The sequence below is a fragment of the Erpetoichthys calabaricus genome, chromosome 2 (genome assembly GCF_900747795.2).
Source record: "Erpetoichthys calabaricus chromosome 2, fErpCal1.3, whole genome shotgun sequence".
NCBI classification, from domain to species: Eukaryota; Metazoa; Chordata; class Cladistia; order Polypteriformes; family Polypteridae; genus Erpetoichthys; species Erpetoichthys calabaricus.
This window is the reverse complement of record NC_041395.2, coordinates 287,996,766-288,009,972: the sequence shown is the minus strand read 5'-3', so window position 1 is coordinate 288,009,972 and position 13,207 is coordinate 287,996,766. Positions and strand designations below refer to the sequence as shown.

The window sequence follows — 13,207 nt, the reverse complement described above, 5'->3', positions numbered from 1 at the left end:
CTTTCCAGTGCAGGAAGGCTGCTGTGTTCTTAATTTGGTTTCCCTTCTACACTCACTCACTCATTCATCATTTTAAGTCAAGTTTATTGTCATATGTGCATATACTGTAATGAAATGTACACTTGGGGGTCTCCTCAACACTATTGACAAGCTGTGGCGTGTAACATATCTTATACTACTCTTTTTAAAATAAAGGTGCCAGAGTGGTTCTTCAGAGCAATGACATATGGGAACACAAAAGAACCATCCACATGAAGGATCCAGAAAGAAACTTTAGTTTTTTAGATCCATAAGAGGCTCCATACAAGTAATAACCATGATGGTAACAGATTTGTGAAATACCAATAAGTCATTATTTTTAAAGGATGCTTCCTGCATTCAATAAGACAGGCTAAGTCCAGGCTTTCCTAATCTGTTAGTGTCCTGCTAGGCAGTCTACCATACATTAAAGAGTTATTTTTTTCTACATAGTAGGAAGATTTTCAAAGCACAAAGAACTAATTTCACAGGTAGAGAACACTTTCCTGAACAAAATGGTGCTTTGTCAAGCAATAGTTCTACAAGGAACCACACAGCCCAGCAAAGAATCACAAAATGCCATTAAAGAACTGTTATTTTTAAGAGTGTATATAAGAAAACACGAACCTGTGTGTGTGAGTGTCTGAGCCCCCTGACCAATCCGATTGGTCAGTTTGGCTTTGTTGGCTAAGTGGTAGGAATGATGACATGATATGTTAGGGGCACAAACTTCACTTCCTGATTGTGACAAATATTTTTGTATTTACAAAAAAGGAGTTAAAAATGGAGCATTTCAATGAAAACAATGTAATAATGTACCCAACAACACTGAGTTGCGAAATACTTAACAAAATGAAACCCGAGGTGCCTTTGAAGACCAGAAGTATTTGTAAGAATAGGAATGATGTTTTTACAGCATGTAATGAGGACCCTTCTTCATTTGGTGGTAGTCAAAAAGCAGGCAGGAGGTGAGAAGGTATCTTGAAATGACAGAGTCTGAGTAGCAGACATTACAGGAACGTGATTGACAGAGGAAGTGCCCAGGGCCGCCTTAACAACATTATAGGCCCCTGGCAAAGCAGTGCACTGGGGATCCTACCAGAGATGTGCAGTCAGGGGAGGGAGTCATCATGAAAAGTAAAAAAATAATAATGATAACAAAAAATATATTTGTCCACTGGTCTATGCTATAAATTTGTTTTATGTATGATTCCAATAAATGTTATTGTTTTTATAATCAAAATTGCTGAATTTAAGCATTTCCTGTTCAAAAACAGGGGAGAAAGATGAGGTGCGGCAGCAACGAGACGAGCCTCACCTCGGACTGCACTCTCCCTCACACATGGGGTTGATGCCTGCAATTGGCGTGTGCCTGTTGCTGTCTCTCTGTATGTCGCCAATATAACACGTTTATTATTAAACATCCTGACTTTCCACAGTCTGGCTAATATCTTTAATGAATGTGTGTGACATATTTAGCCTTGCTGATCAGATTTAAAACTGCAGTGAAAAGGCACAAGGTGAGGCAGACAGTACCGTGCCGCACTGAAGGGGGTGCATGCGAGCCCAACAGATGCTTGTTGCTGCTGTTCTTCTTGGCAATAATCTCCATTGAGGCGGAGAGATTTTTAAAACTAAAGCAATATAAGAAGGACTTTTACAAGAAAGTAATAGAATTTTTTGTGGAGAAGGATCGGTGCATGGACTTAATTTACAAATAAAGGTAAGACCATAAACGGTTTTCAATTTTATAAAAAAATGGGATCAGACTAAGAACAAAATAATCCAATATTTAAAAACTTAATTTTGACCTTAAATAAAATATTCTTTTATTTTTCTTATCATTTTGTTGAACAGTTTGTATTAAAATTGATTAAAGTATCAGAATTAAAAGCTTTTAAAAACAACTAAATATTTCAATAAACTGAAATAAACCTCCTATGATGGAAAACAATTTTGGATGGCGTTTTCCCTTGCCCGGACGCGGGTCACCGGGGCCCCACTCTGGAGCCAGGCCTGGAGGTGGGGCTCGATGGCGAGTGCCTGGTGGCCGGGCCTGCACCCATGGGGCTCGGCCGGGTACAGCCCGAAGAGGCAACGTGGGTCCCCCTTCCCATGGGCTCACCACCTATGGGAGGGGCCAAGGAGGTCGGGTGCAGTGTGAGTTGGGTGGTGGCCGAAGGTGGTGGCCGAAGGCGGGGGCCTGGGCGGTCCGATCCTCGGCTACAGAAGCTGGCTCTTGGGACGTGGAATGTCACCTCTCTGAAGGGGAAGGAGCCTGAGCTAGTGCGCGAAGTTGAGAGGTTCCGGCTAGATATAGTCGGACTCACCTCGACGCACAGCTTGGACTCTGGAACCAATCTCCTTGAGAGGGGCTGGACTCTGTACCACTCTGGAGTTGCCCCCGGTGAGAGGCGCCGAGCGGGTGTGGGTATACTTATTGCTCCCTGACTTGGAGCCTGTACATTGGGGTTTACCCCGGTGGACGAGAGGGTAGCCTCCCTTCGCCTTCGGGTGGGGGGACGGGTCCTAACTGTTGTTTGTGCGTATGCACCAAACAGCAGTTTGGAGTACCCACCCTTTTTGGAGTCCCTGGAGGGGGTGCTAGAGGGCATACCTTCTGGGGACTCCCTCGTTCTGCTGGGAGACTTCAATGCTCACGTGGGCAATAACAGTGAGACCTGGAAGGGCATGATTGGGAGGAATGGCCCCCCCGATCTGAACCAGAGCGGTGTTTTGTTATTGGACTTCTGTGCTCGTCACGGATTGTCCATAACGAACACCATGTTCAAGCATAGGGGTGTTCATATGTGCACTTGGCACCAGGACACCCTAGGCCTCAGTTCGATGATCGACTTTGTGGTCGTGTCGTCGGATTTGTGGCCACATGTCTTGGACACTCGGGTGAAGAGAGGGGCGGAGCTGTCAACTGATCACCACCTGGTGGTGAGTTGGCTTCGATGGTGGGGGAGGATGCCGGTCAGGCATGGTAGGCCCAAACGTGTTGTGAGGGTCTGCTGGGAACGTCTGGCAGAGCCCCCTGTCAGAAGTAGCTTCAACTCCCACCTCCGGCAGAACTTCGACCACATCCCGAGGGAGGTGGGGGACATTGAGTCCAAATGGGCCATGTTCCGTGCCTCTATTGTTGAGGTAGCTGACCGGAGCTGTGGCCGTAAGGTGGTCGGTGCCTGTCGTGGCGGCAATCCCCGAACCCGTTGGTGGACACCGGCGGTGAAGAATGCCATCAAGCTGAAGAAGGAGTCCTACAGGACCCTTTTGTCCTGTGGGACCCCGGAGGCAGCTGATAGGTACCGGCAGGCCAAGTGGAATGCGGCTTTGGTGGTTGCTGAGGCAAAAACTCGGGCGTGGGAGGAGTTTGGGGAGGCCATGGAGAACGACTTTTGGACGGCTTCGAGGAGATTCTGGTCCACCATCCGGCGTCTCAGGAGGGGGAAGCAGTGCAGTGTCAACACTGTATATGGTGGGGATGGTGCGCTGCTGACCTCGACTCGGGACGTTGTGGGTCGGTGGGGGGAGTACTTCGAAGACCTCCTCAATCCCATTAACATGCCTTCCAATGAGGAAGCAGAGCCTGGGGACTCAGAGGTGGGCTCCCCCATCTCTGGGACTGAGGTCACCGAGGTGGTCAAAAAACTCCTTGGTGGCAGGGCCCCGGGGGTGGATGAGATACGCCCGGAGTTCCTCAAGGCTCTGGATGTTGTAGGACTGTCTTGGTTGACACGCCTCTGCAACATCGCATGGACATCAGGGACAGTGCCTCTGGATTGGCAGACTGGGGTGGTGGTCCCCCTCTTTAAGGAGGGGGATCGGATGGTGTGTTCCAACTATAGAGGGATCACACTCCTCAGCCTCCCTGGAAAAGTCTATTCAGGGGTCCTGGAGAGGAGGGTCCGTCGGATAGTCGAGCCTCGGATTCAGGAGGAACAGTGTGGTTTTCGTCCTGGTCGCGGAACAGTGGACCAGCTCTATACCCTTAGCAGGGTCCTGGAGGGTGCATGGGAGTTTGCCCAACCAGTCTACATGTGTTTTGTGGACTTGGAAAAGGCATTCGACCGTGTCCCTCGGGGAATCCTGTGGGGGGTACTCCGAGAGTATGGGGTACCGGCCCCCCTGATAAGGGCTGTTCGGTCCCTGTACGATCGGTGCCAGAGCTTGGTCCGCATTGCTGGCAGTAAGTCGAACCCGTTTCCAGTGAGAGTTGGACTCCACCAGGGCTGCCCTTTGTCACCGATTCTGTTCATAACTTTTATGGACAGAATTTCTAGGCGCAGCCAGGACGTTGAGGGGGTCCGGTTTGGTGGGCTCAGGATTGGGTCACTGCTTTTTGCAGATGATGTTGTCCTGTTTGCTTCATCAGGCCGTGATCTTCAGCTCTCTCTGAATCGGTTCGCAGCCGAGTGTGAAGCGGCTGGGATGAGAATCAGCACCTCCAAATCCGAGACCATGGTCCTCAGCCGGAAAAGGGTGGAGTGCCCTCTCAGGGTTGGTAGCGAGATCCTGCCCCACGTGGAGGAGTTCAAGTATCTCGGGGTCTTGTTCACGAGTGAGGGAAGAATGGAGCGTGAGATCGACAGGCGGATCGGTGCGGCATCCGCAGTAATGCGGGTGCTGCATCGGTCTGTCGTGGTGAAAAAGGAGCTGAGCCGCAAGGCGAAGCTCTCAATTTACCAGTCGATCTATGTTCCTACCCTCACCTATGGTCATGAGCTATGGGTAGTGACTGAAAGAATGAGATCGCGAATACAAGCGGCTGAAATGAGTTTCCTCCGCAGGGTGTCTGGGCTCTCCCTTAAAGATAGGGTGAGAAGCTCAGTCATCCGGGAGGGGCTCAGAGTAGAGCCGCTGCTCCTCCGCATCGAGAGGAGTCAGATGAGGTGGCTCGGGCATCTGATCAGGATGCCTCCTGGACGCCTCCCTGGTGAGGTGTTCCGGGCACGTCTAACCGGGAGGAGGCCCCGGGGAAGACCCAGGACACGCTGGAGGGACTATGTCTCTCGACTGGCCTGGGAACGCCTTAGGATTCTCCCGGAAGAGCTAGAAGAAGTGGCCGGGGAGAGGGAAGTCTGGGCATCTCTGCTCAAGCTGCTGCCCCCGCGACCCGACCTCGGATAAGCGGGAGACAATGGATGGATGGATGAAATCTGTTTTTTTTTTTTTTGTACACCATTCTGTACTTTCATTTGTATTGAATGAGTTTGAATTGTGGAATTGCAACAGCAAATTTAGAACGCATGCAGGGTGCAGAACAAATGCGCTCTCTCCACTCTCTCACCGCTATAAATGTAACGTTCTTTTTTAGCCAAATATGCGCCTTACCAATGTGTGTGTAAAGAATGCTGATGAGATATGAAACATAACCAGCAGTCAATGTGCAGGATGCCAACTGAATTCTCTTTTGGGTTCATATATTAGTTCATCTGACTCTGAAGGAGTCAGTGCCTCACCAGCCATGAACCTCATCGCACGTCACTGGCCTCTACCTACACAACCACTCAGCAAGTCACAACATACATAGATTTTCATGGGACCCCTATGCTCGTGGGGCCCCTGGTCAACTGCCCAGCATGCCCATGCGTTAAGATGGCCCTGGAAGTGCTGCCGGGAAAGAGAGACACACACAAGGATACTGAGGAAATATGTAGGAACAACACTGAGGGTTGCCTTCAAAGACAAAAGTATTTGCAAAAACACATATGATATTTCTACCATAGATGGTAGTGAGAAAGCGGGCAGGAGCTGTCCAAGGTGCCTTAAAATGACAGAATCTGATAAGCAGGCTTTAAGGGAATACAATTAAGAGTGGACGTGAGGTTGGGACAAACAAGGATACCAAAGAAAGATGTAGAAGGAATGCTGAGGATACACATAAGGAAAGAGGTATAAAATATTCTTAAATGATTCTATTACCTGTTTTGGACAGGTAACATAGCTAGTGTGTATATATACTGTATATACAATATCTGTTTTGCAGCAATGCTAAATTGGCCCTAGAGTGTGCTTGTGTGTGTTCACTCTGTGATGGATTTTATAATCATGCTCTGGATTAATTGTTACACTATTTGAAATCTTATGATTGATTGTTCAGGCACATTATGGCCCGTGGGTAGAAAGCATCAATGGTCCAGTGCCATTTGCCAGAAGGCTGGAGTGAAAAACATGGCTGTGCAGGATAGCTGAGGTTTTTAATTATCCTGTTTGCCTTTCCAAGGCAGTGAGTGTTGTATTTGTCATAAATAGAAGGCAGCTTGGTGCTGGTAATATTCTCTGCCGCCTTGCCACCCTCTTTTTTTAATACCTTCTCACTCTCTTTTGAAAGCAATGCCATCCTCCCTCTTCATTCTCTCATTTACTCCTTCTCTCCCTCACTCTCCACAATCACCTAACATTTCAGTTTTCTTTCTCTCTCCATCACTCACTCACTCATGGCCTCACTCACTCCGTTTTGTTGTCTTTTCTTAATCCCTTCCACCTTGCTTCACTTTGTTCACTCTTCTATGTATTCTCTCATTATCTTCCACTGTCTTTTCCTAACCCAATTTCTCAAAACGTATTCTCACCCCCTACTTCTTCTCCCTCGCTGTCCCACATCTTCATTCTCTCAATCGATTCCACTTTCTTCCATTGCTTACTCATTCATTTTATGCTCGTCCTTCATTTATTTCACCCCCTGTATCTCCAGTTCCTCTTTCCCCTCATTTGTACCCTCTGTTTTTCATATATCTTTTAAATAAAAATACCCTCTTTTCAATTGTCTGCCCCCTTCCTCACTCACTTCCTTTTTTTCATCAGTTGTCCATTCAGTCCTGTCCCCTTTCTTCCCAGTTTCGCTCATTTCTTCACTTACCCTCATTCATTCCCTCACTGACTCATTCACCCACTCTATATCCCTTTTCTTCATATTCCTTCACTCCTGTCTATGGTCAGTTATCCGTTCACTTGTTCATTTGCACCCGTTGCCCTCGCCTTGCTTACAGCGGCTTCCACCCATTCACCTGACTGACTTTTAAAACACTTTCTCTCATTCCACTATATCCTCCAGCCCTTATTTTTCACTCCCTTCTTCCATCCCCCTCATTTTCGTATTCACTTCTCCCGTTCCCCATTCTCTCGCACTCATCTGCTGTCGTAATTCCTCATTTGTTCCCTCATCCCCTGAAAGTTTCTTTCGCTCATTCTTTTTTTTTATCATTCTCTTCCTTACTCATGGTACGCATTCACTTCCTCCATCCCTTCATTCATTTCTAGCGTCATTTTCGCGCTTCTCTTTATCCTGTTCCTTTCCCTCGCATATTTTATCAATTCCTCCTTCACTTTCTCATTCGCTCCCTTACTTTCAGAGTTGAAGAGCTAATGTTTCCAATGCGATTGCATGACAAAAAATGTTGTGTCACAGTAAGGTGTTTAAATATGCGATATGAATAAATTATAATGTGTATATCACAAAAGATATCTCAAAAATGGCTCTGGGTAGAAGCAATTTGGAAAAGATCGATTATAGCGAACGGTAGCCCAGCGCTGAAGCATTCGTCGCTCGAGATGTTTTTGTTTATAACTCGTTTATGGGTATTCCACGTGCTCCTTCTTTCCGCCCCGACAGCGCTGGATTCGGTGAGATTATGTAACATCTTACTGTATAAACAGGCGCGGCGCTTCTTGTGGGTGATAACGTGCCGAGAGGGATTCTTCTTAAAAAAGAGAAAGAAGACAATAAACAGAGAAAGTGTCACGCTACTACAGCTGAATTCTGACCAGAAGGGTTTGAGCAGCTGGCCACTCTCAGTCCTACTTTACAAAAGCACTGACCCTTTCACCTCACCCCCCGGTCCCGCAAAATTCTCCCTCTCTGGGAATTGGGCACCGAAAATAAATAATTACACAGCGCGCCGCTTGACACTCGCATATTTCCCGTTTGTTATCATAATCATTACTTATTAGAAGGACTTTCTTTATAACGATAATTAAAGAGCGGAGCACAGTTCATAAACTCGCTCTCTCTGTATCCGATTAGGGCTGGACATGGTCAAAGTTTTTCTGAATATAACACAAGCCCGCAGCAAAGGCGCCTTATGCTTGTATTTAACCTGAGCCTAAAAGAAGAAAGGGAGAGCGCTGCTCTTGCGCACACGTTTGGAGCGCTCAGTCCGCACAGCCGGGTTTCTAACGGGATCGCACGGACCGAGCCTCTCTCTCTCTCTCTCTCTCTCTCTCTCTCTCTCTCTCTCTCTCTCTCTCTCTCTCTGTCGCTTTCGCTCACTCGCTCTTTCTTTCTGTTCGTCTTTGACGTCCACGCTGTACTTTGGGTACACGGGGTCTGCTTTGCGCGACCGCTGACCAGGAGATCGCTTGAATCCCCAGTGAGGGGGAAGCACCAGCGGAGGATACAAATAGCAAAGAAGTTCAAAGAAGGGATAACAGTCCATCGCTGAGCGCCGTGGAGCGTTGAGAGCTTTCCACGTTGCCTGCTGATCTGTAGCTTTTCACACCCAGGAATATATATTTTTTTTCAATAATCGGGATACATCAGGATCTAAGTGAAATTCCGCCCGCTTATTAATTGCCCTTTATTTTGTATTATTTTATTTTTAAGCGTTGTTGAAATGAAGGGTAAGAACAGAAAGCAAAGCCTTTCTGACTCGAGAGAACTGGACGGATCTTACGACCAGCTCACTGGTGAGTAGAAGCGTACACTTTGCCGAGGTCGCCTCGTATGTCAGGTGTATCAAATGTAAGATGCCATCGCCTGACCGCTCTGTTTAATAACTGGGAGTGACACCCACAAATCCATTTCAGACATGTGGGTATCATTCAAAGTACACAACTTTGTGGATCCATAAAGCAAGGTAACCTACCTGGAGAACGGTGTGAAGTCGTTACACAGAGCAGTTTCTGTCGTTTTAGGGTGTTGGTGGAGGTGGGGGGTTGTGTTCTAATAAAGGGCTAAATGGCTGTGACTTAAATAGACCAGAGAAGGGAGGCGATGGCAACTTTAATTTGAACCCGTTGCCGTCTGCATGAGGAATGTTCCGACAAATGGAAGCGAATGTGGTTGTTATGCTGACCTGGCTTCTTTATGCTGAATTCGGACGTGAAAGCAATTATTTTGAGAATGCAAGGGAAAAAAAAAAGATTTTGGATTTCATACCAGAAATGTTTTCAGTAGCCACCGAATGTTGTCCTGGTTGTGTTCTTGCAGTACGCTTTAAGAGTTTCCAATCTGTGATGCTTTTAGGGTATTCCCCGATTATTATTTGCTTGTTCGGTAAAAAGGTCTACATTGCATTGCGCGGTCCTTCTCCCGGTTTATATAACCTGAAACAGGGAAGCCAACGTGATACTTTATTTTCCGCTTGACTGTTACGGTGCCTATTAGCGGCTTGTAAAGGCATTAGCGAGCGCTACTGTACCGTTATGTGGCCACACGGGCCATTAAGTAAAGAGCCTGTTACCACCCACGGGCACCAGGTACGCTGACAACTACCTTCGAGTTAAAATACTCGGCGGCTTAAGTTTGACAAGATTTAAAACAGTTTTACGTTAGAACTTTTAACAGACAGCTTAGTGAGAAACTTCCTGTCCACTGGCTGCAGGCCGTTCATGCAGAAGCCCCTCAAACAGCTCTCTTCTAAGCCATTAATGTCACTTAAATAATTCAGAGGCAGAGCCGTGCAGTGATTTTAATAAAGCTGGACAAACATAATGCCTATTGATGCTTTTCGAAAGATTAGTTTGCGCTATTAATGAACGGAAAGATGATACATTTTGTCAATATTTAAATAGATGCTCTGAGAGTACCCTCCCTGTAATAGGCAGAAATACTTTAGTAGTGTTGAGAAAATGGGAAGATTTGTTTAGCAACATTTTTGATTTTACAATTTCAGGCAATATAAGACCCAAAACAAATCGAGTCTCCCGGTACGTCATATTGGGGAATACAACAGGGTGCCGCCGACAGTAGAAGCCTTTTGCGTTGGGCTGCCACACAAAGGCCCCCTGCTTTCGACCACTTCAGTAAAGTGCTGACTGCTGAGCTTTGGAGCTAATGAAGCTGGTGGTCTTGTCACTTTCATTTTTCTTTGCCTTGCTTATCTTGGAAGGAAACATGTTGAATGAACGTCGTAGTAAAGCCAATTAAAGTGAATAGCCATTAGCAGAATAGTTAGGGCAACTTAATTTTAATTTCAAAGACACAGGAAATTAAAAAAAATGCTATAGCCAATTCCATGCGTAGTTCAGAAACGAAGGGCTACACATTATGTAAAATTACTGTTTATTACATAAGCATTTTATTTTATTCTCTTCATCAGTTGAGTATGGAAGCTTGGTTTACTATACTGTACTGAAAACACAGGCACATTAAATGGAACCGATTTCCTTTTGAATAGCAGCTCAAACTTATACTAGCTTTTTATTCAATATGGATTCTGGTGCTCAATTTGTGAACACAAGGAAAGATACAGTTTATGATATTTAATGAGGCCAGAAGTAATTATTTCATGCTGTCGTGTCAAAAAGGATTAGCATTTCCAACTCATTCAGTTTGGTCACAACAGGGGACTATTTTTTAAAAAAACAATCACAGTTTTCCTCTCCGGAAACCATAAATATAACTGCACTGTTTTTTTTTTTTTTTTTTAACGGGTTTAATTCTGGGGGATCCAGCTTTATATGTCTGCTGGTTGTTGTCTGAAAGAGTTGGGCACAGAACTGAGTAAAAGAGACAAGGGTGCCCTGAGCGAACAAAGAATTGGTCTTCTGTTGAAGAAAATGATATATTGATGAACTGTCAACATTCTCCAAAACACCCTTGTAGAAGTAAAATAATTTCCTGGTTATCATCTGCCTTTACAAAGAAATACGCTGAGGCATCTTCAAATTTAGCTTGCAGCATGTGGCCAAGTGATGGTTTCTGATGTACAAGTAAATCCTTAATCTGAGCTTTAATAATAAAGGACTGTAGCCTCTCTGTTGCAGTGTTTGGCAGAAGTAATGTTTAAATAGCTGTTAAATGGTGTGATCAAATATCAACATGTTTAAGAGAAATGTGTAGATATTAAACGGTGTGATCAGGCAGGCTGGGCAGTGAAGGGAAGCCCTGCGTGTTTTTTTTTTTTAATTAAATTTTGAGTTTGTTACCTTATGTGTGTTTCTTTATTACCTGTCTGATGGTTTTCTTCTAAATACAACTTGTGATATTTTGGCTTTTTCTTTTTCTGTATCTTGGCTGTCTCTAGTTTTGCGTGGCCTTGCTGCCAAAGCCCCGTCGATAAACACCTGTACTGTATGTGCTGTACGCCAAGCCTCGAATGTCATTAAAGGCACGGGCAGCCAGGCTTTTAAATTAGGACTCCCTTTTTTTGGTGTTTAGTTCACAGGTGTTTGTTGGGCCCTTTGTTTGTGATTCAGTCATAAGTAACGCGCATTCTGTCCTGTGAATAAGAAGTTCTTCTGACTGCAATTCACTGTGATTTTTAATGGAAACCTCCCTCTGGTAAAGTGGTTGAAAATGCATCCTTTAAGTACTGTAAGTGAGCTGAGTGCCGACTGAATGAGGTCCAGGAAATCTTCAGCTAGCGCTGCCAAAGCCACCGGTGCTCCTCACTGTTTGAATAACTTTTCTGATGTCAGCAGGTAAGAAGCCTTAATGACATTCATTACCTTAGACAGTTATTTCTTTTCACATGCTGCGATGCATCCTTTGTTGAAAAAAAAAAAAAAAAAAGCATTTAGGCATTTATGAGGCATGGTTATTTAAGCTCAAAGGTAATGATGCATTTCAGAATCAAGCGTTGCTTTTCCTCCTGTACTCCTTTTTAATGGGCCCTTTCTTCATTCTGAAAAATGAAATATGCTAGTGAATTTTTATACATATAAGCTGAAAATTCACATTAGAACTATGCCTGGAAAGTTAGAGTTTCTGCTACTGACTTAAATGATCATTACACTCAGAATGAAAGCTGACTAACACTGCATGAATAATAAGCCCAACTTGATTATAAGCGTTTACTATTGGGCATCCAAAAACAATGCTATATATCTAGATTTATTATGTAGTGCCCTTCATTGTTTTGTTCAGGGAGGCAAAGAGTACAGATTTAAATAAAAGGAAAACTATAAATACTAAGCCACTCCAAAGCCTGACTTCACAATACACAATATTTCACCTCTTGCCTGTCTTACTCCTTCTTCACTTTCCTGTCTCATTAAAAGTATTGCTGTTTCTTTCTTCTTTTCCTCCACATCTTTGCCAGGAAAGCCCTTACCTCCACTTCTGTCCTGGCTCCATACCTAGCTGGGCTCAGGGAAGAAGGCCTCTTTTAGTGCTTGATTACTTCCAGAGTCATGGCCAGTTGTTCAACTAACAGTTTCAGGTCATCCCTGACCTTCTGGGAAGTATAAAGCTGTCTCCTTAAAGGACCACATGCACCTGCTATCTCTTCATGGCTGGGAGGACTAATACTTTACTTCTCCATCCAGGATAGCCTCTCTAATTGTTTAATGGCCCCTTTGCGTCCTGTTCTGGCAGTGGTCCCGACCAGCTCCCAAATGTCATATTGTCTTCCCATCTGGGCACCGGTCCCAACAAGCTCTGAGAAACCACATTTTACCCCTGTCCGGGCAGTGGACCCCACCAGGTCCTGGATGGGAGGATAAAACACCCTGTAGTTCACGTCCTCACCCTGCTGACCTTCACTGTATATATACTGTACAGTACTAGCTGTGTTAACCGGCTTCATCCGGGAAATTTTCTAAGATACTAGGCCACAATTATAGTGCTGTTAATCGGAGTTCTGTGCAACCAATGAAATATTTTTTATGTGTACAATATTTGTTGTTTTTTCCCGGGGCTAATGCTATTAGTTCACTGGAGCCTCTCACCTTTGAACATGCTACCTGTAATTGGTCATGAGTAAATCAATTCCTGCTTTCCCTAGAGACTTGGCTTTTGTTGATGTTCATTGCAAAACACAAATTTACAGTAAACTATATTATTTTGAATACAAGCAAGGAATTAGCAGGAAAAATGAGAATTTTGGGTATAATTATAATTTCAACCTGTATCAGATCATGTAAAAATGGTAGCTTTTGTAAGATTTGAATATATCACTTTGATCTTGTACTGTTGCAAAGTTTTAGAGGTTTTAAATCAAAAGCAATATACACTGAATCA

At 44.9% G+C, this 13,207-nt stretch overlaps 1 protein-coding gene across 3 annotated transcripts in view; it reads left to right on the top strand.

Moving 5' to 3' along the window:
• Positions 1-7,959: 7,959 nt before the first annotated feature.
• Positions 7,960-13,207, top strand: part of LOC114647156 (Kv channel-interacting protein 2-like) — a 676,813-nt gene continuing 671,565 nt past the window's right edge. For all 3 annotated transcript variants that reach the window (XM_028795713.2, XM_028795710.2, XM_051922456.1), the window contains exon 1: positions 7,960-8,709. In XM_028795713.2, the coding sequence (XP_028651546.1) occupies positions 8,637-8,709 (73 nt within the window). In that variant the 5' untranslated portion in view covers positions 7,960-8,636. The remainder of the gene's footprint in view (positions 8,710-13,207) is intronic.